At 42.0% G+C, this 25,533-nt stretch overlaps 1 protein-coding gene across 6 annotated transcripts in view; it reads left to right on the top strand.

The window, feature by feature from the left end:
• Positions 1 to 25,533, top strand: part of EFCAB11 (EF-hand calcium binding domain 11) — a 152,890-nt gene that overhangs the window by 114,950 nt on the left and 12,407 nt on the right. The window contains exons 6-8 of one of the 6 annotated variants that reach the window (XR_004137461.2): positions 13,069 to 13,140; positions 15,433 to 15,542; positions 15,711 to 16,048. Coding sequence is in view for 2 of the 6 variants with exons in the window: in XM_031454170.2 (XP_031310030.1) it covers positions 13,069 to 13,140; positions 15,433 to 15,481 (121 nt within the window). In the remaining 4 variants the exon portion in view is untranslated. Of the gene's footprint in view, positions 1 to 13,068; positions 15,362 to 15,432; positions 16,049 to 25,533 lie in introns of those variants that run through there. The other 5 variants (XR_004137460.2, XR_010381053.1, XR_010381054.1 and 2 more) reach the window with 5 other exon arrangements.

Genomic DNA, 25,533 nt, shown 5'->3' with positions numbered 1-25,533 from the left:
TTCTTTCTTTCTCTCCCTGCCTGGACTAAAAGCTGCAGTGGCCTCTGTTTCTTTTCTGCTCCCCCTACATCTTCTGAGCCCAAGGTGCCCAGCCCATAGTGGGTTCTTAGTGTGTGTCTGGTGAACTAGTCAATGAACTTGGAAACCTATTTCTAAGAAAAAGCATTTTTAATGAATGTGTTCATTGACACATTTACAAAAGCAAAAAGACTGGAGTCAAAAGTCCAGTAAATAAGTTATTATAAATCCATTTGATAAAATCATACAGCCATTAAAAAATGAAAATAATAAGACTATAGTAATGGGGGGGATGTTTATAGTACTTTAAAAATAGCAGGATACAGAACATTCTTATGCTAATCAGAAAGTGTCATAATGATCATAACAATTGGTCTAAGGCCATGGGATGGTAAGTGATATTTCTTTTCACCTGTTTCCAAACTTTCCTATTCACATGTTCACATATTCAGCACCTGTTTCTTGAAGGCCAGCGTGTGCCAGGCAGTGTGTCAAGTCTAAGAACAGCACAGTGAACAACATGCATTTGGTCTCTGCCTCATGCAAGGTTCTAGTCAAGTAAGATGGAAACTGACAATAATGTAACACAGATGCTCCAATATTCATACTATCGCTGTATTTGAGAACACACAGATCCCTTTACCATAGTATGTACCATCGGCTAAAGAGAATATTTTTAGATTGGGCTCTTCATCGTTAGGGCACTAAAATTTTTAATTGTGGTGGGGAAGTTGTGGGAGTAATATACCCATTTCCTTTCGTCTTTAGGCTTTGAAGGAGATTTCCTAAATTGTCTCCCTAGTCTTTAATCACCACTTTCCAAAATGTAAACTGTAGACCCTCCAAGGAAAACGTCTGGGGTCATGATGAACTTTTCCTCGTTACCTGAGTTCATCCACAGGAAGATTTGTGCAGGTGGCCACTAGGACACTGTTGATTCCTGCCCAATTAAGACTCGTTCCCAAACATTCAGTGGGCCCTCAGCACCCAGTTCTAGGAAACTGGAAAAATAGTTTTCCCAGAATAAATTCTCCTAGGTTCATTTTCATATACTTATGCACTCAATGACTGTGCCTCTGTGCTCTAGCATAATGTAAATACTTAATTTGTTTAATAAATATCCTGAAATAGCCTCGTCGAGTTGTTACTAGAAGGGCACGAACCTTTTAACTCACTTAGCCAGCACAGATCAACACTTAATGTCTTTAATGATGGTCGGGATCTTTTTTAGTGGCTGAAATACTCTGTAATCAATGATGTGGCCCTGCCTGGAGGCAGGAGAGACTGGATAATGGGCAGAAAATGTCACTCTGGATGGGGACAGACATTTGAATCCCTGAAATCGGTTTTAGGGTGGCCATTTATGAGAGAGCCCAGTTTCTTCCCAAGGCTAGGAAGAGGCCCCCTCAACTCCTAATGCCCCTTTGTGATTCACGTATTACTGAAACCCCTGGTGAGCCAGCTTCTGTTCTCTGAAACCCCTGAAGATTCTCCCCAACCCACCCACCCACCCACGAAGGCACCTGCCACTCCCACCAGCTTCCAGCACTGGTCACCCACCTGGAGAGTCATTTTCAGTGCTGGGCAGGAGGGGAGAGGACTGTCATGACTGGGGTGGGGACGTGCCACACTTTGTGAGACCTCATTAAGGTGGGTGCATCCCCTCTTCTCCCCCTATCCCTACAGCAACCTTGAGAATTATTATTTCAGGGCTAGAAAAGAAGTCCTATTTTCTAGCTGTTTTATGAAGAAACCCCTCCAGGTTTCAGTCCTGAAATAGTCCCTCTGTACTTGCACGTGGAGCCCCTTGGTCTGAGCCGAGGATTTGATTAATTTGGTTATGTTCATTTTCTGTGCATTTCCTAATTTTCTAAACGCTTGCCATCTGCCCTCTGAAACTTTATCTCTTTCGACTGAAATTCTCATATTAAAAGCCCTCATGGTCATTGTAGTGGGTGTGACTTTGCAATTATAGGTAGGCTTTATTAAGAGAGTATTTTTGATAATCCAAGGAAATTGTTTCATTATGAAGTATTATTCATTGTTTTTATGTTGCTTATTATTGTCCACAGACCCAGAGGTTTTCAAGGCTGGGGGCATGTTGTAAACAAAAACGTAAATAATTCATTATAATTATGTGGAAGTAAGGCCAGACTTTCTATTGGCTCAGTGATGCGCATCATTGAGAAATGGCCTGAGATGTAAAATGTTATTTCCCCAAGTGGATTATTAAAAACTGCAGTATAAACAGTTAAAAATCACAGCGTTTAAAAAAAAATTCTGCATTCTCATTTAATCAAGAAAACCAACACCCTGACTTGATAGAATTGTAAAATGATGCTCCTATAACCAAGCTATATAGAGTAAATCCCTTGAATTACCAGGGAGCCTCTGCTCACGCAGGATGAGAGCAACTTTCAGGATTTGGCCGTGACACAGTCCCTGGGGTGACTGTCAGGTCCTGTAGACTCCTTTGAAATGTGAGTGCTTCTAATTAGATGGAGCGGTGGATGTTCTTTGTTTCTATATTATTATATTATTATCATTCTGTTGCCAGAACTCCCAGTCACATGTAATTGCAAGGGAGGCTGGAAAATGTGGTTTAGCTATGTTCTCAGGAAGAGAAGGAAGTAAGTTTTGTTGAACTATACGTAGTGGGCTCTGCCATGGAAACAGACTCCAGCCGTCCCAGAGTGGATACCAGTGATCCCAGCTCCTTTTCCTACCAACCTGTTTTATCCCCACCTGTCAAAATGCCTCTGTTGACCTTTGCTGAATTCGTGTGTGTGTGTGTGTGTGTGTGTGTGTGTGTCTGGAAGGCTTTTCTCATTCATTAATTCATAATCACACTGAGGCTTTATATTTTGTTTTGATATCATTATTTTTTTAAAAAATATTCTCCTGGCATATTTATCTATCCATATAAATTTTACATTCAATTTATCAAATTTGCTAAAAAAAAAAAAAGGAAAAAAAATGAGCAAATAAAAAACTCTTCAGTCCTCCATCATATTTGACTAAAAATATATTCTGCTTGAAAACATTATACTCCTAGAGAAAATAAGCATCATCTGACAATGGTGTTTTCTGACTCTCAGGAAGTATGCTTTTTAAAAAGCAAGCTTTCTAACGGTGGCTAACGGCATTATTAACGGGGCATTTATAAATGGCTGGATGTTTATAGTTCACATTTCAACTTCAGCTCTATTTGTTGCATTAGCAAAATGAAGCTCATTAAGCTTTATTCTTTTAGTCCATCTCTTCATGCATCTGAACCCACTAATACTCAGCTTTCTTGTCTGGAAGTATGTAATCTTTCCCACATTACACTTGAAAGTTCAGCTCATTCCTAAACCTCCAATCAAGGATATGAACTTGTTGCTTTCAGAGAGGCCACATCTGTGCACCGAGCCATTACGCCATCTGTTAAAGTGGTCAGAGTTCATTTTATTGCCTCCTTTGTGGAAGGACTTGTACTGTAAAAGCCTGTGTTATTGAAAACATAATTTTCCTCATCATTATGCTTTCTTTCTAGCCAGATCATAACCTGCTAGAAATCTATTGAGCACAGAGTGAAAAGCTCTCCAGAATAGCTGTTCTTAAGAGATTAAATGATTGCCATCTCTGTCCCATTTCTTTTATCTCATAATCAAGTTCAAGATGATACTAGATATCTCAGCTGAAGTGATTATATATTTGAAATAGAAATGGCTTCATCTCCATTCATATTCCACACTGTTGAAGGCAGGATCATATTTTTTCCCCATTTACATTTATATATGCTTATAGTTCTTTACAAAACTATCCGCAGGGTAAAGACTCGAACTGCTTTTTAAAGGCTAAAAGTGGCTCACAGGGGTTGGTTTGCCTTTTTCAACTTTCCGGACAAAGACACTAGTTGTATATTAAGATCCAGCGTAGATGCATCAAAATTTACAACGGTATCAAATCTGAGCAATCACAGCCCATCCATTCAGCTTGACCAGTGAGATGCTCACAGTTCATAGCAGCTGAGACACTTGCCCAGGGTCAGCCGGCCTCACAGGGATGAAAGCTCACTCCCGGGCCTTTTCTGGTGAACCGCACTGCCTCCCTGCCGTATTCAGAGCAGGCCTCCTACCCCTGTATGGCATGGTGGAAGAACAGAGGACCTAGTGACCTAAAAGTCCAGGAACTCGATTTTTTATAATTAGTTCAAAGAGGCTCCCTTTGGGTTTTGTTCTTTATCCTTAAAGCTGTCTGATGCGTGCTATTTTCTTACATCACGATTTCTCTTCCAGAGATTCCAACTGAGAAAAAAGATCCTGTCACTATTTATTAGCAGTTCTGCTAAAACACTTGATCGGGAAGGAATATGAAACCCTTTGCCAGAAATGAGACTTTGGGCTGTATGTTGATTGCATTTATCCACATTGCACAAGTAGTCAATCCCAGGCATCCTGAAAGTACATTCTTTCCTCCTTTTAAAATATCTCTAGCTTTAAATAAGACTCCTCATTTTTCAGGCCTAGTAAATAGGAAAAAGTAAGTCATTACTTATGGTTAATCACTTTCGCCAGCTGTGACTGCGTTTCACATCCATTTTTCTTTCTTTCTTTCTTTCTTTCTTTCTTTCTTTCTTTCTTTCTTTCTTTCTTTCTTTCTTTCTTTCTTTCTTTCTTTCTTTCTTTTTTTTTTTTTTTTTCTTGGACTGGAGAATCTATCCTGTCACTCTTTAGGGAAAAAACCACATTCGTCCCATCCGTAGCCTCTTTCAGCACATCAACACAGTTAAGGCACTGTAAACAAAGATTTTTGCTGGATGACAGCCAGAAAGTAACTTCTTTTAGAATGCAGAACTGTGGAGAATAATCCGGAAATCTGAGGTAGCACCTAAAGAGAAAATCTGAGTTATTTTAGGGTTTCTTGCAAAATGGAGTCATTATTTGAAAAATATTGTGTTTATGAGTGTCTACTCTATGTCTGCCAAGTTCTAGATATTGCAAGGTTTAGAAAAAATTTCAGATGGGATACTCGGTGTGTCAGGACACCTTTATTTGCAGGTAGAAGGAACTCCATTTCAGACTGCCTTGAACACCCCAGGGAACTTACTGGGCCAGGTGACTAAGAGTCTTGACATACGGCATGCTTCTGCACTGGTCTGATTAGGCTCCAGCTCACTCTGCGATTCTTCTGCCTTTTCCCTTCATTGTGTATGGCTCCATTTTCGGGCTGATAGTTGACACTTAAAAGCATATGCATAAATTTGGGGAGCAGTGTGCCACTGGCTCATAGAAGTGCTGTGGAGTTTGTCCCCTTGTGGCAGGAAAGGGACTCTCTCAGTACCAAGCCTCCTCTCTGCACCCCGGCCATCCAGTGAAAGAGCTACTCCTGTCTCAACTCACAGACGGAATTCCCAGGCTTCGTTACGGATGACCCAACACTTTACCCATCAGCAGTGGTCGGGGGAGGAATGCCATGTACTAATTAACCAATGGATCCTTAAACCAGTAGCTATAGTTGGGAGGGTGGAATTATATGCATTGGCTTAGGCCAGTCGGATCCCACTACCGGAGCTTGGGATGGGGATCCAACCACCCAAATCACACTGCTGCTGGGTAGCACAGGGGGCGGAGGGATGGGTGCGGGGAAGTAGCCAACGATGTCCACTATGCCTTTCATCTAGCAGGCTGAGCCCGCTCCTAACAAGGCCGAAGTTCTGCCTGGCTTGTGTCATCCTTTATTCCTGGCCATCCTTTTATTCTTCACGGTTCATCCTAAATGACTAATCCACCCCCTGCTCATGGCCAATCCATAGCTGTACTTCTACATCCAGAAGGCAGAAGAACTCTCTTACATTGAGGAATCTATCGTCCTCAGCTGAAGTCTAATAATCCCACTTATTGTTGGCCAACTAAATAGTATTCAGTAAGACATGCATACGAGACAGTGAAGAGAAGACTGCTGCTCTTTTTTTCTGGTTGACTTTGGCACTTCAATTGCCCGAAACTTCAGAGTTTTTCTTAAAGACAATATTTAATTTGCTCTAAAAATCATTTTCCAAATAGAAGAAACTGATCTGTCTCAAGGACTGAGATCCCTTTTACCTGAATGAGAATCTGATGTGACAGGCTATTTGCTGATGGCAATTTAAATGCCCGGTGAGAACTTCATCTCCGAAAATCAACTTTCCACCACATCCACCTGGGTTCTCCCTGGAGGCAGAGCTTTAGATGAGGGCTTGCAAGCAGGTTGCTTGTTTGGGACATAACCTTGGTGAGCAAGAGCGGAATGGAGAAATGAGGACAAGCCCAAGTAAGGGTCTCTTACCACGTCTGTTACTTCTGTGAGCAACTTGATCCCATCAGAGCCTCCCGTGAGCCCAGAGAACAACCTCCAAGGGACAGAAGGAAAGTGGTTTTCCGCTGACGCCTGTTCCCTCATTGGTCAGGGGTCACCTATGGGGCGTTAACTCCTTTTCTTCTACCTCCAGAACTAAGTGTGAGGCCACACCCAGAGGCGCCTGGTGCAGCTGATGGGAGGCACCCCCTGGAGTAAAAGATGGGCGGGAAGCGTGTGAGGCGGGGCAGGAAGGGAGTGCAACACACACGGAAGAGAAGGCATCTGCCCGAGCCATGGAGGAACCTACAAAAGACCAGAAAATATCGACGTGGCTCTCTTATCTTTCCTGTGTGTCTGAATGGCTTTTCTTAACACGTGTCTTTAAAAAGGTAAAATTAATAAACATTACCAACTGAATTGCTGTCGAGCCCCGCAGGACTCTCATCAACAAAGCGGCAAGCACGCCAGTGGGGAGAACCAGCGGGGTCCTCAGAAGAGAAGGCTGCTTGGGGGAGAAGCTGTCAGCATCGCATCTTCAATTGGCAGGTCCTCTCATGCCCAGCAGGGGCTCCTTGCTTGGAGGGTAATTTTTACTCTCACTGTTCAGTCAGTATGACAGCTTTGTCCCTAATGTAATGGCACTTTTGACTTCCGTTTAAATTATTCTGCAAAGAATTGGAGAGAAAGAGAGGCTCTCTCCCTTTTCCTCACCCCCCAAAATTCCACTTGGAAAACTTTTCTCATTTAAATCTATGCCTCCACATTAAATTTCTCATTCATGTTTCAGGTGAACCAAATGCAGCGTCAACTTGCAACACCCCGTATAACTATCACAGTGACTCAAAATAATTGCCGTCTGTCAGTGTATGTGCTGCGAACACAGATATGCCTGCCACCGGCTCTGTTATCACCACCGAGAGCTTGCCTCTCCAGTAGGGTCTTCTCTGGGCTCAATTGAAAAACCTTAGCATCAGCGAGGCAGAGCGTTGAGGCAATTATCCACTTAATCCATCCAAGAAACATGTGTGCCTCACCTGCCCTGAAATCACTTGTTTAGGAAGAAAAAAAAGAGTCTTTAAAGCAATTTTCCAGTAAGGCTAGATTTAGCTGGAATGTTCCAGAGAATTGCCTCCAACTTTGGCTTCTCTAGCTCAGTGGTTTTCAACCAGAGATGATTTTGTCCCCCAGGGGACACTTGGCAATATCAGGAGACATATTTGGCTGTCAGAGCTGGGGAGGGAGGGGGGAGGGTACCACTGACATCTAGTGGATAGAAACCAGGGATGTTGCACAGGACAGTCCCTATAGCAAAGGATGAGCCAGCCCGAGATGCCAATAGTGCTGAGATTGAGAAATCCTGCTCTCGTTAATGAGGATTTATACAGCGTGACATAAGACCACTTATTTAGAAAATTCAGACCAAAAAGAAAGAAAATTTTCCTTCAGTTGAAAATACATTAATATTAAAGACTATTTTAAGGCAAAATAACCCATAAGACAAGTTTGTGTTTAGCATATAATCTTTAACTTCTGTCCAAATGAATATAGATGTTTATAAGGTTGCAATTATAATATATATATATATTCTGTATTCTTGTTTCCACCTAAATATGTCACTTTTGTAGTCTATATCTTTTTTAAAAAAAACCATCAGTTTTTAAAATTTTTATTTTATTTTTTGGGGGGAGATAATTAGGTTTATTTATTTATTATTTTGGGTGGAGGTACTGGGGGTTGAACCCAGGACCTCGTGTGTGCTAAGCACACTCTCTACCACTGATCTCTACCCACCTCATCTTTATAGAGACTATTCCATTGTTTCAATTCCTTCTTTCTTTGTTTCTTTCCTTTTTTCCTTCCTTTCTTCCTCTTTTTTTTTTTTAAGTACCTTGGGAAAAACACATACTCCAATTTGAGATCTGGCTTTGGAGACCTGATCGTGCAGTACTCTTGAATTATTTAAAACAAAAATTATTTTCAAGAGATTATGAGAAATTGTTATTTTGTAAATATTTTCACACAAGGAGCATTTACTACTTGTGAGAAACATTTGCTATTTACGTAGCTTTTAAATTGAAAAACAACTTGCGTTTCTCTTCAGAATGTCACATTAGAGCAGCACTATGGCCTAACTTAATAAAAATTCACAGTGTGAAGCCCTGGCTCCTTCAGGGTGGGGACCACTTAGCCTCTGGGTCACGGGAGCGTATCTCGTCCATCCAGCATCACAAAAAGGAGAAAGCAGAATCCTGCTTCACAAATCAGGATGTAAAGAGACAAATGCTAAAGCTCATGGTGATAAAAGTAATTATAACCACTTATCTGGTGAGTCAAAAAATGTTTGTATTTTAATAGATATGAAAACGGTTAGAATTTGGCTGAAAGGACAGAGTCTAGTCCTGCCTAAAATTCTCAGTGTATCTCATTGTCACCTGGGGTTTTCTGCACTTCAAAGTCCAGATAGTATTGCCTGGAACTCCCATTCCACACCCTGTGGAATTTTAAAGCACTTCCTAAGGTTTTTGTAAATTTCTGGAAGGCCTGGGGCTCTGAGTTCTTCCCTGAGTTAATCCAGTTAACGGGTCATCTTACTGTTCCCCACTCACTTTCTTGCTCTCTGCCGCAGGCGTTCAGCCTGGATCCATCTCCTAACTCCGTCTTCAGCCCCTAACTCAGCACACACCCCCCAGCCACACCATCCTCCGTTAGACCGGGTGCCTGTCACAGCCCTCGTTGAAGATAAGGGAGAGGTTATAACACACAACACACAGTAAACGTGGCAGTTAATTAAAGGACTTTTGGCCACTGCACCACTGGGGACTTTTTCTTGGGCCAGTTCCCCAGGTCTAGTGTGGCACTCTCCCTCCCGCCCCTCAGTCGCCCTTTCTTCCTGCATCCTCCATATCTTGCTTGTCATCTCCTTCCACCCAGATGCTCCTCAATTGTTCATTCCGAGTTACATAGAGCCTTTCAGCTCCGTTGAGTCCCTACTCCCCAAATCAGTTTCAGCGCTCCCTTTTACATCTCAGAAACGAGCGAACCAAAAAGCCTTTAACAGGATTTACATGTCTAGAAAGCAGTTACTGTTGTTCATAGCAATTTATTTTCCCCTCATACACCTAGATATGCTTTGTTCATTCCTTTGAAAAGTCACTTCTGAAATACAAGCCTCTCCATCTCTATCTCTATCTCAATCCACGTGTCTGGTAAAAGAGCAGTTACTTAACCGGATTCAAGTACTTGGGCTGCAGCGATCAGGCAGGTTAGCCTCAGAGGTGTCCAGTGTTCTGTCTTGGTTTCCAGTTTCCTGCTCTTTACTTCTAAATTGTTCAGCCTGACACTCAAGGGGTTCTTTTCATCCATTGCTCTATATGCAACCTCATCTTTCAGAGTCCGTCTCTCACTCAGTCTCTCTTGTACCTGGTCTCTGTTTCCAAAATGCAGTTGGGCATGGAGACCGTCATTGAATGTTACTCATGGGTCCCTGAGTCCTGGCCCCTGGGTGTGTATTATTTCTCTGGCTGGTATTTAGACTCTGTAAAAGCAGTGATGATAGACTCTCTTTAACCCCCCAGTACATCCTGGGAGGCAGTAGATATTCCAAAATGTTGTCTGCGGCTTCCCCAGATTCATTTATTCTACAAATTCATTCACTCTGCAAACATTCATTGCCTGGCATGGGCTAAAAGGTAGGGATATGGCAGCAAACAAGAGAAAATCCCTGCCTTCCCAGAGTTTATTTCTAGTTGGAGTGAGGGGTGGTGGAATATTTTAGCACTGAATATATGTCCGTGACACCGAAAGAGCACACTCTGGGGATGGAGAGGATGCTCCTCTTAGGGTTAAACGCTTTAAACAGAAACAGTGAAACTTTTTAACCTAATGATATTTTCTTCGTCTGCTCAGCACATCACCAGTTCTACCCACCAGCCACACCTGCTTTTCCATCACACAGTGAATTAAGTGTGGGTGCTGCGAAACCTTCCTTCTTTGGAAGGATTCTGTCTGCAATGAAAAACAGTGTTTTAGCTTTTAAAATGATAGCTCTGAAATGTGACTTTCCTCTTCATTTTCCTTGAGACGACCATATATATATGAGGAAGAAAAGTTGGAAAACAGTGTTTTGCCATGTCTCTCTCTAAATATAAACATGACATCCCTCCAGTCATTATGTGAATAAAATGCCACTCCAAGGCTTGTGAATAGGCTTTTCCATTTTAACACCTCTTAGTTACACTGTGCCTGTTTTCTGAGGGGACACTTTGGCAAAGACAGAAAGAAAATAAGAAGTTAAGGTAATTACAATAAAGGTTATTGATTGAGAAAATCAGGAAAAGGAATTTCCTTTTCTACAAGCATTCAGTATCAATAAGTAAATAAACACACACGCACACACACACGCACACACACACGCACACACACACACGTGCGCGCACGCACACACACGCACGCACACACGCACACACACACGCACGCACGCACACACACACACACACACGCACACACACACGCACACACACGCACACACACACCCAAAAAAATCAGAAGCAGTTTATTCTAAGCATTACTTTTCTAGGTTAGCCACTTAGCTCACCCTCTGAGATTTATAGTTCAACCGTAACAGTTCAGAGTGGAAAGAAAAAAAAGCCATTTATCTAATCCAGTTCCTTGGGAAAAAATACTTAGGCAATATTAAGAATCTTCAATTATCTAATTTAATAAAGGGAATGATTTATACTCTGTAGTCAGTAACATGTGATACTGATTATTTCTAATCCCTTAGAAGAGATCTGACATTCTGCTTTTGGTCCTGTATAGCATGAAATCATCATGTATATTTTACCAAAAGAAGTAACAAGAATAATGGCCCCTACAGTCTGCAGTCATTTTATACTAACATACTGCAACATGGTTTTGCCCTCAGGCAGAGAAGTAGGGATTTTTCTCTACTTCAAAAGGATAAAAAATTATTATCACTCTATCCAGTGCCATTATAGACTTCAGAGACTTTGGCATGAAATATTCAGGAAGTTTATTTTAGAATTCAATATTTTAAAAGCCTGCTTTAAAACTATTACAGTGATTAGTGGCCCTGTTACTTGGGCTAGTCCTTGCTGTAAAAAGCCCTATGTCATGGCTGATAACATTTGTTTTTTCAACAAAATATAATTTGTACCAACCCGAGAGCTCCGTTTAAGGCGTGTAATGCGTTGTTTTAGAATGCCCCCCAAAGAGGAATCGTGACCACAGCTCATCAGTTATCTTTCAAACACATTTTTACAGTAAACAGTACTTTCACTGGTAACAGTGGAACGTGTTGCCTATGCCATGATTTTGTCCTTCTGACATGTGTCATCGTAACCAGGTGGAACGGGTGCCTTTTCTCTGCTCCCTGTTCAAAGAGTAAAGCCTCTGTCTCAGTGGCTCTAGGGACACACAGGGACAACCCAGCTGAGGCCACCTACGCCCTCAGCAGACCAGCCAAAGGCTCCCATCCTCACCTCTCTTCATAGAGTCAGAAAAGCTTATCAGGTGCTTGTCAGGATTTAACGGAGCTTCCGAGGCCATGACTGAAGCCAGTGAAAACTTCCGGAGCCAGCACTTGCCCAACACAACCACTTTTCTCTGGAACATCCTATTCACATAGGGAGACGATGTGGAACAGAGTATGGTTTTGGAATTTAATGATTCTAATTTGAGTTTCAAATCTGTTACTTACCGGCCCCGTGATCTCGAGGAAACTGCTAAACCTCTTTAGGCTCAATGTCTGTGAAAGAGACCTGTCCTGGCATCCATGCACAGATTCAGTGAGACCCGGAATGTAAAGACAGTGTGATGCAGAGTGTCAGTCACTGTTCCCTTCATTACTGTTTACTCCCCGAATGTTTTTCTTGTCTCTTAATGCTTTATTCCACATTCCTGTTGTGTAAGGTGTGAAAGGAAAATCAAAATGGAGTCGATGTTGCTCAGAGAGCTCTGTGAGATGGAGCCGGGGGGGCATCAAGGAAGTGGGACTTATACACATCTAGGCCTGCATGGAATCTGACCTTTTGACCTGGTGAAGTCGTCCAGAATACCTGCCAGAAACTCAAGATACGTACTGGACCCTTACCCTGAAATAACTCATGGCAGTCCGTCTACTTACTGAGCCCCTACCCTAAAACAGCTTGGGATTCCTCAAGGACAAATGTTTTCTGACTCACATCACAGTCAGTCACAGTTCTCCCTGAGCAACTTTTACCACCTCGTGGCTTGTTGTCTTTGTAAGCCCCCGACTCTTTCTCTTTGTCGGAACACTCTTTCTGGGTTACCCCAACCTGTGTCTCCCAAATTGCAATTCTTAAGACCCCAAATAAACTCTTCTGTTTTCAGCCTCCTGCATTGTTTTTCAGTTGACAGATGCATGTATATTTATTGACATATCACAGAAAGTGTTTGTAGGATGGCTAGAAAAACCATCACTTCTACTTTTTTTAATATAACCTGTGAATATGGTGACATTCCTTTAAATGTATTGAATATATTATTTCTGTAGGTTTTAATAAATACCTTTTCCTTTTACCTTAGGTTTCATCAGTGTAAGAAAAAAGATAGGCATCAACCTTAGCCTTCAAGGAGATTAAAATAGGTGCCTCTCCATACACACGCAAAGAAATAGATTCTGCTCTGCTCTTCATGCCTAAGTGAGACAAAACTAACCTGTAAATAATTTTCTGTTTCATTTTCCAGGGAAGTAGATCAAGACTCAGATGGTCACATCAGCTTTAAAGACTTCGAATATGCCATGAACTATGGACAGAAGTAAGCCTAACTTTGGGGTATTGTCTTGGCAACTTCCAGGGAGACCAACAGGTTGTGATGTATTTAAAGGTCAAATTCCACTCTACAAATGTAATGCTGCATACCTTCGATTACACGCTTCATCGTGGTTTTCAAATGCTGATAATTGCTTGCATCTCATAATCCTAGATGTGGTTGTTACAGGCAGTCTCCTTCTAGATGGCTAGCAGTCCTGAGTCAGGCTGCTGCTGGCACTGCCACTGGGGTGGTCCCCAGCCCTTCCTCTTCACTCCCCGTCCCCCAACTCCACCCCGCACTGCAGGCCGGGATGCTCCACTCATTTACTGGTCCTCACTACCCCACCCGCAGGCTCCCTGAGCCTCATCAGTTCCCAAAGTTAGGAGAGGGTTGCTTTTTCCTGCCAGTGGTGCCAGTTTCCTTCATGCACTCAGCTTTGGTTGAATAAATAATAGTACCTACATGTACTGAGCTTTTACTAACTACATTCCAAGCAATGAGCTAGGTGTTGGGAAAAGAAAGACTTAAGACTTGTCTAGGATGATGTAGTAGAGTCAAAATCATCACTGCAAAATGGCCCCAGCGCACTAGTTGTGCAAGACAAAGAAACAAGATTGCACTGACATTAGTAAGTCTTCTTCAGCTGTTTCCAGAGGCAGAACAGAGTGCTGTAAGGATATTGGAGCAAAGACTTATTTGCAGAACCCGTTAGAATGGCCTGGGCCTAGGGTTCCTCCTGCAGAACTGCAAGCCCTGTGCTGCCTGGCTGCCCTCTGCTGTGCCCTCCCGGGTTCTGGGAGGTTTTTGCCCTCTGCCAGGAGCCTTCACCATCTGTGTTCACGTTCTCCACTCCGCCTCCGCACCTGGGATCTGGTGACTGCTACACTGGAACAAAAGCTGTGACACTGGACATTCAGCACTTATTTTAAATAAATACTAGTATCAATCCTAATATTTTATCTGTAAATGTTCAGAATTCCAAACATTGACAACACTGTGAAAACATATAATACAATCCAAATTTTAAAAATATTGAAGGTCAAGGAAAAATGTAAACCTGTAAAACAGAAACATTAAACGAACCTCATTCTAATACAGATTATTAGCAGATGAACTTAATAAACTGTCATAAATCCAAAAAGCCTAGAGAGGCATAACAACTAAATGTAACTTGGTGTTCTGGACGGGATCCTGGAATACAAGAAAGGAAGGATTTTAGGTAAACCCTAATAAGATACGGACTTTAGTTAATAATATTATGTACCTATTGGTTCATTCCTTGTGACACGTACTATGCGCATAGAAGACGTCAATCACAGGAGAAACGGGTGAGGGGTACTTGGGAACTCTCTGTACTATCTTCATAATTCTTCTAGGAACCTAAAACTGTTCCAAAATAAAAAGGTTAAAAAACAAAGTCTTATTCTAAAATTCGCATACAAAACATTCTCTAAAATGAAGAAAACTTTGAAAATCATTAAGAAGTACAATTGAAACATCATTTCAAGAACAACGTAGATCAGTGGTGTCATTGAGCATCCTGTGTGTTTTAGGACAGATTGTTCTGGCTGATGAAAAGCCCTTTCTGACTCTGGGTACAGTTTTATTAGCAAGTATTTTCATCATAAATTGAATAAGTTGAGTCATTGATCCTCATCCCAATACATGAGTGATAGTGATTTTAGATTGTGAAAATATAAAAATCAGAGCAATCCACCAGCACAATGCCCGTATTTCAGTAATTGCCAGAATTCCGAAACCTTGCATTGCATCACTCTTTGACCCCCTTTCTCCCTGGAAACATGACAGGAGAAAGGGAGAGCTCACTCCCGCCAGCTGAGTGGGAGCAGGAGGCCAGGGTGGGAACAGCTGTTGGGCAATTTCCTCGACCCTGGATTAGTCCAGGCTCTCTTCGGTCTCAAACTAGCTTAGATGAAAAAGGAATTTTACTAGAAAATACTGGGCTAGCTTATGGAACCTAACATAGCGAAAGCAGTGGTGCAACTGGGTTTCCAGGAAAATGAGAACCAGCAACGCAAGCACCTCCAGACCCTGCCCCCATCCCACAGGCACCATCAGCCTCACACCATTCTTTAAGGAACTGGCCCATGATCTGTCCTGTTCCACATGCAGAGACCCTAGAAAGAGGCTCTGCTTGGCTCCTGGATCAGTCAACTCTGCTTCATCCTGAGAGTCTAGACTTGGTCACTGGGCACGCACCTAGGTGAGCTGCGGGCTGGCCACAGGGAGGGGAAGTTGATAAGAGCTGGACAGCCATTCCATTTTCTTTTTTAGAAGAAAACAGCATGGCCTGGACCTTCTCAAGGAGGGAGAGCCCCTCTAGGATTTGCTGCCTAGGAGGGCCCAGGTTCACAGAGCAGAGCACAGAACAAAAGAGACGGGAGGTGAGAAGCTTCTCATGTCACCACCCATCTTATCACTTCCCCTAAGCCCCATCCAGATCCTCATCCTGTGAGCTTCACTCCAGCTTCTCACTTCCAGGTCCCTGCCCCAAGCCACGATGCTGTCTGTAGTGTGACCTTACTGTTCTGCCCTCAATTAAATGGCCCAAGGGTGGCCATGTACGCAGGTTGATCAACTCAGCCTCTTCCCTTGGAGACATCAGGAGACTGAGTGAGACGCAGCAGCGCTCCTCTGGCCGAGTGAGTGGGTGTGACTCAGGAGCAAGTGGCAGACGTGTTTGCCACCACATGGCCTGGAAAACCAAGGCAGCTGGCTTGCAACAAGAGCAGAAGATGAAATAGACACCAAGAGGAGAGCAAGGAGGCAGCTCGAGAATCCCTGTGGTGCTTGATTTCTGGCTAAAGCTTGTACACAAGGCCCAGTCATAACCCTTTGGGTCCTATGAGGTAACCCTGTATCCTTCCAATAAACCTTTCTGCTCAAGCCAGCTGGAGTTGCTTTCTGTTATTTGAAACCAAGAGAACCCTAACTGTTACAAGCCCAGAGCCAAGGACAGAGTCCTAGGTAACATCAACATTTACTGGGGCAACAGAGAACAGAGTCTTCTAAAGAGACTAAGAAGAAGAAGTTGAAGATGGAAGAGGAAGCTGTAGCCAGTTCTCTGTCCCCAAAGCCCCACCTCTACTTGATCTGTCACTGTAATCAGCTCCAACCTTCCCCTGAGGCCAATGATCTACCAATGGCCAAACCCCCCAGCCCCTCTCAGACCTCATCACACTTGTCCTTTCTCCTGGGTCCTTCTCTCTTTAGCCTTCATAGCACTGCTTTCTCATGGTATTTCTGTGCCCATATACCCCCACTATCTTTTTCTCTTTCTTCTACAACCATCTCCTAAGTGTTAGTTAAGACTCTTGAAGGTCCTCTAATTGGCCAATCTTCTTAATCAACACATTCTTCAAGGATGATTTCATCTGTTTCCAAGACTTCAGCTATCACCTTTATGGGTGTGACTCCACAAACAACTCTTATCTTTAGTTTTTATCTCAGCTCCACCTAGACCTGTGGTTTTCATTTGCCTGTTGGACATTTCCACCTCAATACAAGCTCATTGAACTAACATCAGACTCATTGTTTTCTCTAATTTCCAAAATTGGCTTCTCATTCTGTGTTTTCTGTTTCTGTTAATGGCATCCACCCCACCCCCCACCCCTAGTTGTCATCCAAACCAGCTGCCTCAGGGTTCCTTTCAAATCTCCCCCTGACATCCAGTCAGTCACCACATCCTTTGAGTCTACATCCGCAAAGACTTACATGACATTTTCTTCCATCCCGTCGTGATCTCCCTGCCCACTCTCATCCATCCATCTGGCCATATGTTCTTCTCTCCATTGGTGTAAAGATGAGTAAAGGATGTGCCGATAAGTAAAAACCAGACCCCAATGTCATAAATTTAGTCCAGCGTGTCAGTTATCTTCACAAAGCAAAGATAGAATTGTTTCTTCTCAGAAGCTTTTGTAGCCACCTTTTCTGTCGGGTCATGTCTAAATCCTTAATATGCCATTCAAAGCCCTCTATGATCTGGTCTCAACTTCTCTGTTCAGCTTTATCTTTCACAACTGCCTCTGCCATACCATCCCACCACCAGGTCACACACACACACACACACACACACACACACACACACACACACACACACAGAGTCCCTTAGCCTCAAAACACCAAAATGACAACTAGATCTTTGCCCCAAATGAAAAAGTAACAAATAACCTTGGAATTCACATCTGATGAGATAATAGGAAAATAAAACCATAAGATAAAATTCCACTTAAAAAAACATATTGGACCACCGTCATCTTAATATTTTTTCCTTCACAGTTGTCACCTTCAAAGGGGGAAAGGGGGGCCAATTATGCTAGGGTTTTAAAAATATTTTTACTTTATTTTGTTCTTGAAAATTGAGATGAATATTAGCATCCTCTTTCAGAAATGAGGAAACAGTCTCAGAGGATCTAAGTAACTTGGCTCGGGCCACGTGATGGGGATGGGCGGAGTGTCAGGGTGGTGATCCAAACCTGTCAGCCCGACTCAACACAGAGAACTTGTTAGGCTACATCACCTCCAGTGAGAGGATCTTCTATGACACTGGCCCATATTCTTCGGTCACACTATGTTTTTGATTCAAAATGAGTTTAGCCAGATTCATTGGCCATCCCAGGTCAAGCATCTATCACGTGTTAGATATTAAGTATTAACTCCCATCTTACCCATCCCCAAGCCTAACCCCAATTACTTTGGGTTATTAATCAAATCCACATTCAAAAGACAAAAGATTTGCCACCAGAGACAATACCCTTTAAAATGTGCTGCCAGCTCTGAAGACAGTTTTCAAAGAGGATTTCTAGAAATGCTCTGAACAATGGAAGCATTTTTGAAATAGACGTGCATTCTCATTGGGCAGCACTCACTCATGTGTGTAAATTCTAAACAGCTTTTTTCAACAATCATGCTACCTGGTACTTCACTTTACGGAACTGTAATTTAGGGTTAATAAAAACAGTTAGTTGCTTTCCTTTTTCTTGGCCTGTAACTTTTGAGAAATCTGTTTAGAACTGCAGGATTAGACAGTTAAAACACACACAAATGAAAGTTTAATGGCATTCAGGATAGCAGCTCACAAAGTGACCTTTCTTACAAAACAAATTTAAATTGGCATGACCACATGGATTGAAAAGTGGCTTAAAACAATTTAACATAATGAAATACAAAGTGTTCAATCTAAATTTCTCTTAGATTGATAAATTGGTTAAATGCTCAGAAATGTGTATCAAAAAGAACATTAACTTCACAGAAGATGCAGTTTAATGTATATGAAAACATAAACTGAAATTCAAATATACTCCCTATTTTATGGTTTACTGATCCTTGAGAGGAGAAAAAACTTCAAAGGAGAACGAACAGTTAGGTTTGTTATAGTATATTCATTAGGAAGAACAATTGCAATAATATTGTATTTATAGGAAAAAATTGACCAAGGGTCTGGAAATACATCACAAGTATTATCATAATGACAGTCACTATAGAGTAGAAGCCAAGTTTAGTCATCTTTGTTTTAAAGAAGGAAGCCAACCTTGATTTTAAATGATGTTTCCAAGGTTAAACATGGCAGAAATAGTGCTTGAGTCAGTTTCTTTACCAGGCTTTCCCTACTACTACTTATACTGGACTGCTTGTGGGATGACTTTTGCTCATTTCTGTCTTTATTTTCCCCTTTTCCCTTCCCTCCCTCGGTTCCTCCCTCCCTTCACTCTTTGTTTCCTTTGTTTCTGCTATCCCTATCACATGCATAAACAGAACTACATACACTGAGCCACCCAGGGTTCTATCTCACCTGCTTTTTAACTGATATCCAAGTTTGTATCAGCAGATTCCACCCTCCCCTGCACTACAAATAGAAACCAAAATTCCAGGACGCTGTATGCATTTAATCAAATATGGAAACTTCTTGGCCATTTTCTCTACAAATGCTTCTTTTACCACAGTCTTTAAAGAGAATGTCCTCCCAGAATCCAGTTATACATATGTTATACTGATGGTGTTATCTGACATGTGTCTCATTCTGTTCTTCTCCTCCTCCTCTCCTTCCCCTTTTTCTTCCTCCTCCTCCTCCCTCTCATTTAAGTTTCAGTTCAGTCATTTCTACTCATTCATTGCTGGTGGGATTGCAAAATGGTACAGCCACTTCAGAAGACAGTTTGACAGTTTCTTACAAAGCTAAGCATAGTCTTCCCAAATGATCCAGCATTCATGCTCCTATGTATTTACTCAACTGATCTGAAAGCTCCTCTTCACACAGAAACTTGCACATGAATGTTTATACCAACTTTATTCATCATCACCCAAAACTTGAAGCAACTTAAGATGCCCTTTAGGAGATGAGTGGATAAACAAAATGTGGTGCAGCCATATAATGGAATTATTATCCAGTGATAAAAAGAAATGAGATATTAACCCACAAAATACACATTAAGGTGAACCTTAAATGTGTATTTCTAAGCGAAAGAAGCCAGTGTGAAAAGGCTGCATCCTGTACGGTACCAATATGACATTCTGGAAAAGGCAAAACTATAGTGATGACTAGAAGACCAATGATTATCAGAGATGTTTTTCTTTTGGTGGGAGAGGGTTGACTAGGTAAATCCCAGGGACTTTTTTTAGTGTGTGGCAAAATATACAGGATGAGCCTGGATCACCTTGTAGTGCCAGAAAGTGAGGAAGTGCTCAAAAAACAAAACAAAACCAAAATTTAAATTTAAAAAGAAAAAAAAGACTCACTTCAGTAAGGGTATGTCAAAGGGACACGAGAACCAACGGGAGAGCTTCAAGTGCCCAAAGCTAGAACAGTTTGAGTAACAAAATAAAGTAATATTGGATTATAACCCAAAGGATAAAATAAATATCCATGAGTCCATACTGATTCAAATAAATGATTGAATAAATAGATAAATGGAGGAATTGAGACAAATCTCCTTTGCAGGAAAATTTCAAATAATTTATGAAGGTACTCTGCCCTCAAAGAGATGGAACATAAGTTTCCATTCCTTACGGGGGAACAGCATATGGTGACCGTCTTCCAGAAAGTACCACATGGAAGTAGGGGATAGAACAACCTGGCAATCACTGCTTCAGCCAAATGATGAAGGTCAATATCAACAGTGAGAAATCATGCTGATACTATGTACCCTTATGTATGGGATGAAAAGACACTGAACCCCTCAGGCTTTCCTCCCCCAAACCCACAACCTCAGTCCAATCGCAGTCAAAACGGTTGACAAATCCCAGTTCAGAGACATTCTACAAAATACCTGACCAGTAATTCTCAAAACCGTCAAAGTCCAAAACGAGGAATGCCTGAGAAGTGTCACGGCCAAGAGGAGCCCGAGGAGACATGACAGTGAAATGTAATGTGATAGCTGGGATGGGATCCTGGAACAGGAAAAAGGCATTAGGTAAAAACCCTGGAAAACTGAATAAAGCATGGGATTTGGTTAATAATAACGTATCAACATTGTTTCATTAATTATAACAAATGTAGGATACTAATGTAAGATGTTAATACTAGAACTGGGTGTGAGGTGTATGGGAAATCTGTACTATTGTCAGTTTTTGGGGGGGGTTTTCATAAATCTAAAACTGTTCTAAAATAAAAGTTTATTTAAAAAATTTTTAGATATTCCTGTATGTGGAAATTGTGTCCTTTGCTATTTAAATTTATAATAAAATTATAGATGTGTTAGAGAATTACCTAGCTTTTCAAAATAATGTTATAGGATACATTAGCAGAAGATGGAAGACCATCACTTAATGGCGCCTTTATAGGACTCTCTGAATTCTCAGCAGTGTCCCCCAGGGTCAGGCTTTTGCCATAGGGAAGTGTGTTCACAGCCTGGTATATGATGTGGGTTGATTTCTAACAAGGAAGAGACCTCATATATCTGCTTTTGAATTGCATTTGGAAAACCTTCAAAAAAGCGAGAAAAAAAAAAAGTACCCAGCTTTCCTGTATTTTGCTTGCAATATACATTTCAAAGAAAGAAATACCTTATCTTTGGACCTATTGAAATGAAAGCCTTTTATACTACTTTTGAACTTCCTAATTCCTCACAGCACTGAGAAAACCCACAGGTATGGCCCGTCTCAAAAGGCCTGTTATGATGTCAATATAGTCAAGACGTGGAAACAACTTAAGTGTCCACAGATGGATGAATGGATAAAGGAAATAGGAGATATATCTGTATGTACACAATGGAATATTATTCAGCCATAAAAAAGAAGGAAAGCCTGCCATTTATGATGACATAGATGAATCTTGAGGGCACTATGCTAAGTGAAATAAATCGACAGAGAAAGACAAATATCGTACTGATTTTCAGCCTTTTTTCTCTTCTCATACTTATATTTAAGACTGTAAATGTCCTGTAGTCCTGCTTTAGCTGCATCTCATGCATTTTGATATGTCTTATCTTCATTATCATTTTCTTCAAAATATTTTCTAATTTCTGTTGTGGTTTTTTCCTTTGACACGTGAGCTATTCAGAGATAAGTTGTTAAATTTTCAAGAGTTGTGGCTCTTTCTAGTTTTTGTTATTGATTTCTCACTAGTTGCACTGTGGTGAGAGGATTATTCTGAATGTTTTCAAATCCTTGAGTCAATTTTCTTTTAAGTCCAAGTTCTCCAATGAACAAATACATCTTCCCATGTACTTAAATACATTTTTAAGTATAATTAATTAAACTCTATAATCTGATGTCTTTATTCTCTTAAATATTTCGATAGTATTTGTAAACTCAGATTTCAACTTAAAATCATAAATCTAAACCAGCTTCTATTTTAAATTGGAATCACAAGGTAAATCTGTTCATCAGTCTAATGCTGTGCTGTCTAAAGCCACCAGCGCATGTGGCTATTTAAATTTAATTTTTAACTAATCAAAATTAAATAAAAATTCAGTTCTTCACTGAATAGCCATATCCAGTACCATATTTCAGGTGTTCAGTAGCTACATGTGATTGGTGGCTGCCATAATGAATGGTGTCAAAGAGCACATTTCCATCGTTGCACCAAGTTCTGTTGGACACACTCCCTAAACACTCCTGTAGGGTGCTGGCCAACCTTAGGATTGACTGCTCTGGGGCCCCGATCCTGATCCAGTCAGGAGACAGAGCCCTGTGGTGATTTATGTAAATATTATCCCACACAAGGGAGCTTCTACCATGGGGACTCCTCAGAAAGGGACTGAAGGAGAGAAAAACATTCTGAGGCAGACTCCTGGTCACCCGTCAAGGCTCCATGCCGACATCACCTCCTGTGTGATGACTAACTCCTACCTCCTTTAGATTAGTCACATTCTCCTCTGGACGCCCATGGCGGTCACTTAACAGTTCTCTTCGCGTTCCAGTTCCATCTCCAACTCTGGATCAGGAGCTCTTCGAAGCCAGGACTGTATTTTATCTTTGTGTCCTGAGTGTCTGGCACTGTGTGCACTGATGAATGGGAGGGAGATCTCTCTGAGAGGTGGTGTGATATGGAGCGGACAATCAGAAGATTTGAATTCTCTCTCCACTCAGTCCTCCCTCTTATGCTCGGTGGCAAGTCAGGCACTTCTCCTGGGTCTCAATTTCCTCTTCTTCATCAGTTTCAATGAGGAGGTTGACTTAGATAAGATTGCTAATTACCTGTTATACGGAAGTAAGTGTTATGTGAACAAAGAGTGCGGTGGCCAAGGAAGCTCAGGAAATGCTTGGTCATTAGGGATGATACGTGGGTATTTTCTTAGCCTAGAAGTTCACGGAAACTCTAGCACGATTCAGTCCATTATGGCACTCCGCGGAACGGGTAGGACGCCGAGGTTCTCGGACTTATTTGATGCGCAGTGTAACTGTGTGTGTGTAGAGAAGGAGCTGTCTTAAGGAACTAATGTTCCATGGATTATACTTTGGGAAATGATTGATTAGCTGATCTCTAAGGAATCTTCTAGTTCAATGTTTTTATGTCTTATGAGCACACTGCCGTCTTACTGTCCCCGGTACCTGACTAGCAGTGACTGTGAACTCAGAAGCCACACCCCTAACCTTCCACTCCCTCTGCCCCTACTTCCTCATCTCCGCTGGCACCCTCCCCGCCTCCAAGAGAAGACACCAGAGCAACTCAACTTGAAATGCCCATCAGGAGGGAAGGGGCTGGGGTGCACGCACTTGACTGTAGACCTCTGATAGCGAGGTAAAAAGTCAGTGCTCACCTAAAAGAGCAGCTGCTTTGAAAACTGAAGCATAAGGCAGAAAGAATGATTTTATTTTAATTTTAATTGATTTTCTCAGTTCTACCACGTTTCTTTCATGATATCATGGGTGTAACTGTTTAATATATCTATTTTGAGCCATAACTTGATATACGAGGCTTTCATGCCCAGGAATACTTAAAGCAGCAACAGATTATCCATGTTATGTTAATAAGAAAGCAATAATGAAATATTACGCAGGATTCCTATTCCGTATTTTATTAATGAAGACCTTTTGTGCTTTGTTGGGCCTGATACTTTACACTGTGGTTGCCGAAGAGATTAGCAAATGTTTCTGCCTTCTCAGCAAAAAGGCTCCAAATTAGGCTACATGACTGGAAAACATTTGCAACAGGTAACAAAAATGGCCATGAGGCTCTGTGGGACTGGAGGCGATGAACTTATTTTAATCTGAGCCCCAGGAATAGCAACATTCTTGTTGCTCAAGAGTAAAACAAACAGTTCTATCAGCTGCCTTAGAAATAAAAAGTAGAAAAAAAACAGGGTTACCGCAAAGCTTAGTCCTGTGATAAATCGCCATGTGGACTGGAACTTACCAGCACTGATGGTAAGAACCAGCGTTTAGTGTACTGCCCACCATTGGCGGACACTGCTTAAGGACTTCATTGGCACTGCCACATTTAATTCTTCTGGCAACCATAAGACGGAGGCGTTATCCTTATTCTCAGGAAGGGGGATAAGCACAGAAAAGTGAAGGAGAGTGGCAGACCTGGGGTTTGAACCTGGAGAGTCTGACTCCTGAGCCGGTCCTTATAACCTTAGCCCTGAGAACCGAGACCCCTGGACTTTCAGGCCCAAGCTCCAGGTTAGGGGAGACCCTGCAGGCCTCTGGCCCCTCCAGGAGAGCTTCCCATACTTCCAGAAATGTACTCACTTCCCTGCATCTCTGAGGTCACCTCGGGTCTCACAGTGACCTCCCCTCACCGGGCACACTGTGCTGTTGGTGTGGGTGTTGTGGACCAGACAGATCTCCCCATCACACTGTGACTCTCTCCTCAAGTGACCATAGTCACACGCTCATCTAAAAGTCCACTTGGCTCTTCATGGAGCCAGTATCATCAGAGAATTGGTGACTTGTAAACACTTACACACATTCACCCCGCCTCTCCTCCTCCTCCACACACACCCACACACATCCTCCGTCCCAGCGGCGAGCCCTGCGCTGCCCGCAGTCGTGTGGTTCTCTCTGCACCCCCAACAATTTCTTGAAGGAGACTGCCTCCTTTCCCCTTGGTACCACCTGTGCTCTGTTGGGCTTTGTTCAAAGAGCATGGGCTGCAGGTTCACCCGCTATATGCTCAGGTAGGTGAGATACACTTGGCTGTGAGCCCCCCTCATGTCATTGGGAGGAAGAGGTTGTGTAACCTACAGATTCCAAGACCCCAACTATCATGTTGCTGTCTTGGCTTCTTCCTCCACCATCACTGGGCTTTGCCAGACATGTCAAAATTCTGAAAAGCAAACGCTGTTTTCTTCAATCATTTGATTTTGAAAATGGGAGAAATAATATGAAGTTGACTTAGCCAATGCCCTTTCTGTGCGGATATGGAGTTCATTGTAGCTGTGATTTAAATACTAATTATATGCCAGTTTGAGTTTAAAGTTTTTTGTGTGTGCTCTTTTGCAGAAGCAGTCAGGGGAGTGACTAAAAGCTTATTCATTTGCAGAGTTTTTATTTTGGAAATGAACATGCTGGCACAATTTTAATTGGGTTTTAGTTGTTGTTGTTTTAATTCTCACAGTGATGGCTTGGCTATGTCTTTTGGGATTGCAGAGGGAAACTGGCATCTGGTGTTTGAGGATTCTGGGGATTTGCACCATATTTATGTGTAATAACTATACAGTAAATAAACAGAATGAATAATTAAGTGAATAATGAGTTTCTCAGAAAAGAGGACTCCTCTTAAGACTTCGACAGAAATGCTCACGTGGGCTCCACCCTCCCTCCCGTGTGGCAGTTCCGAGCTGCTCTCACTGTGTCATTGCCCTGGTAGAAACCAGCAAGGACGTTTTCCAAGCTGAAAACAGGCGTGCCCTTAATCAATGTGGTTTGATATAAACAAGATATTTTCTTCTAATTGCAAAGATGTTGGATTTATGACTCTTAGAATTATCT

The sequence above is a fragment of the Camelus dromedarius genome, chromosome 5, assembly GCF_036321535.1.
Source record: "Camelus dromedarius isolate mCamDro1 chromosome 5, mCamDro1.pat, whole genome shotgun sequence".
Taxonomy (NCBI): domain Eukaryota; kingdom Metazoa; phylum Chordata; class Mammalia; order Artiodactyla; family Camelidae; genus Camelus; species Camelus dromedarius.
The sequence above is the reverse complement of the archived record's forward strand: the minus strand, read 5'-3'. Positions and strand labels throughout refer to the sequence as shown.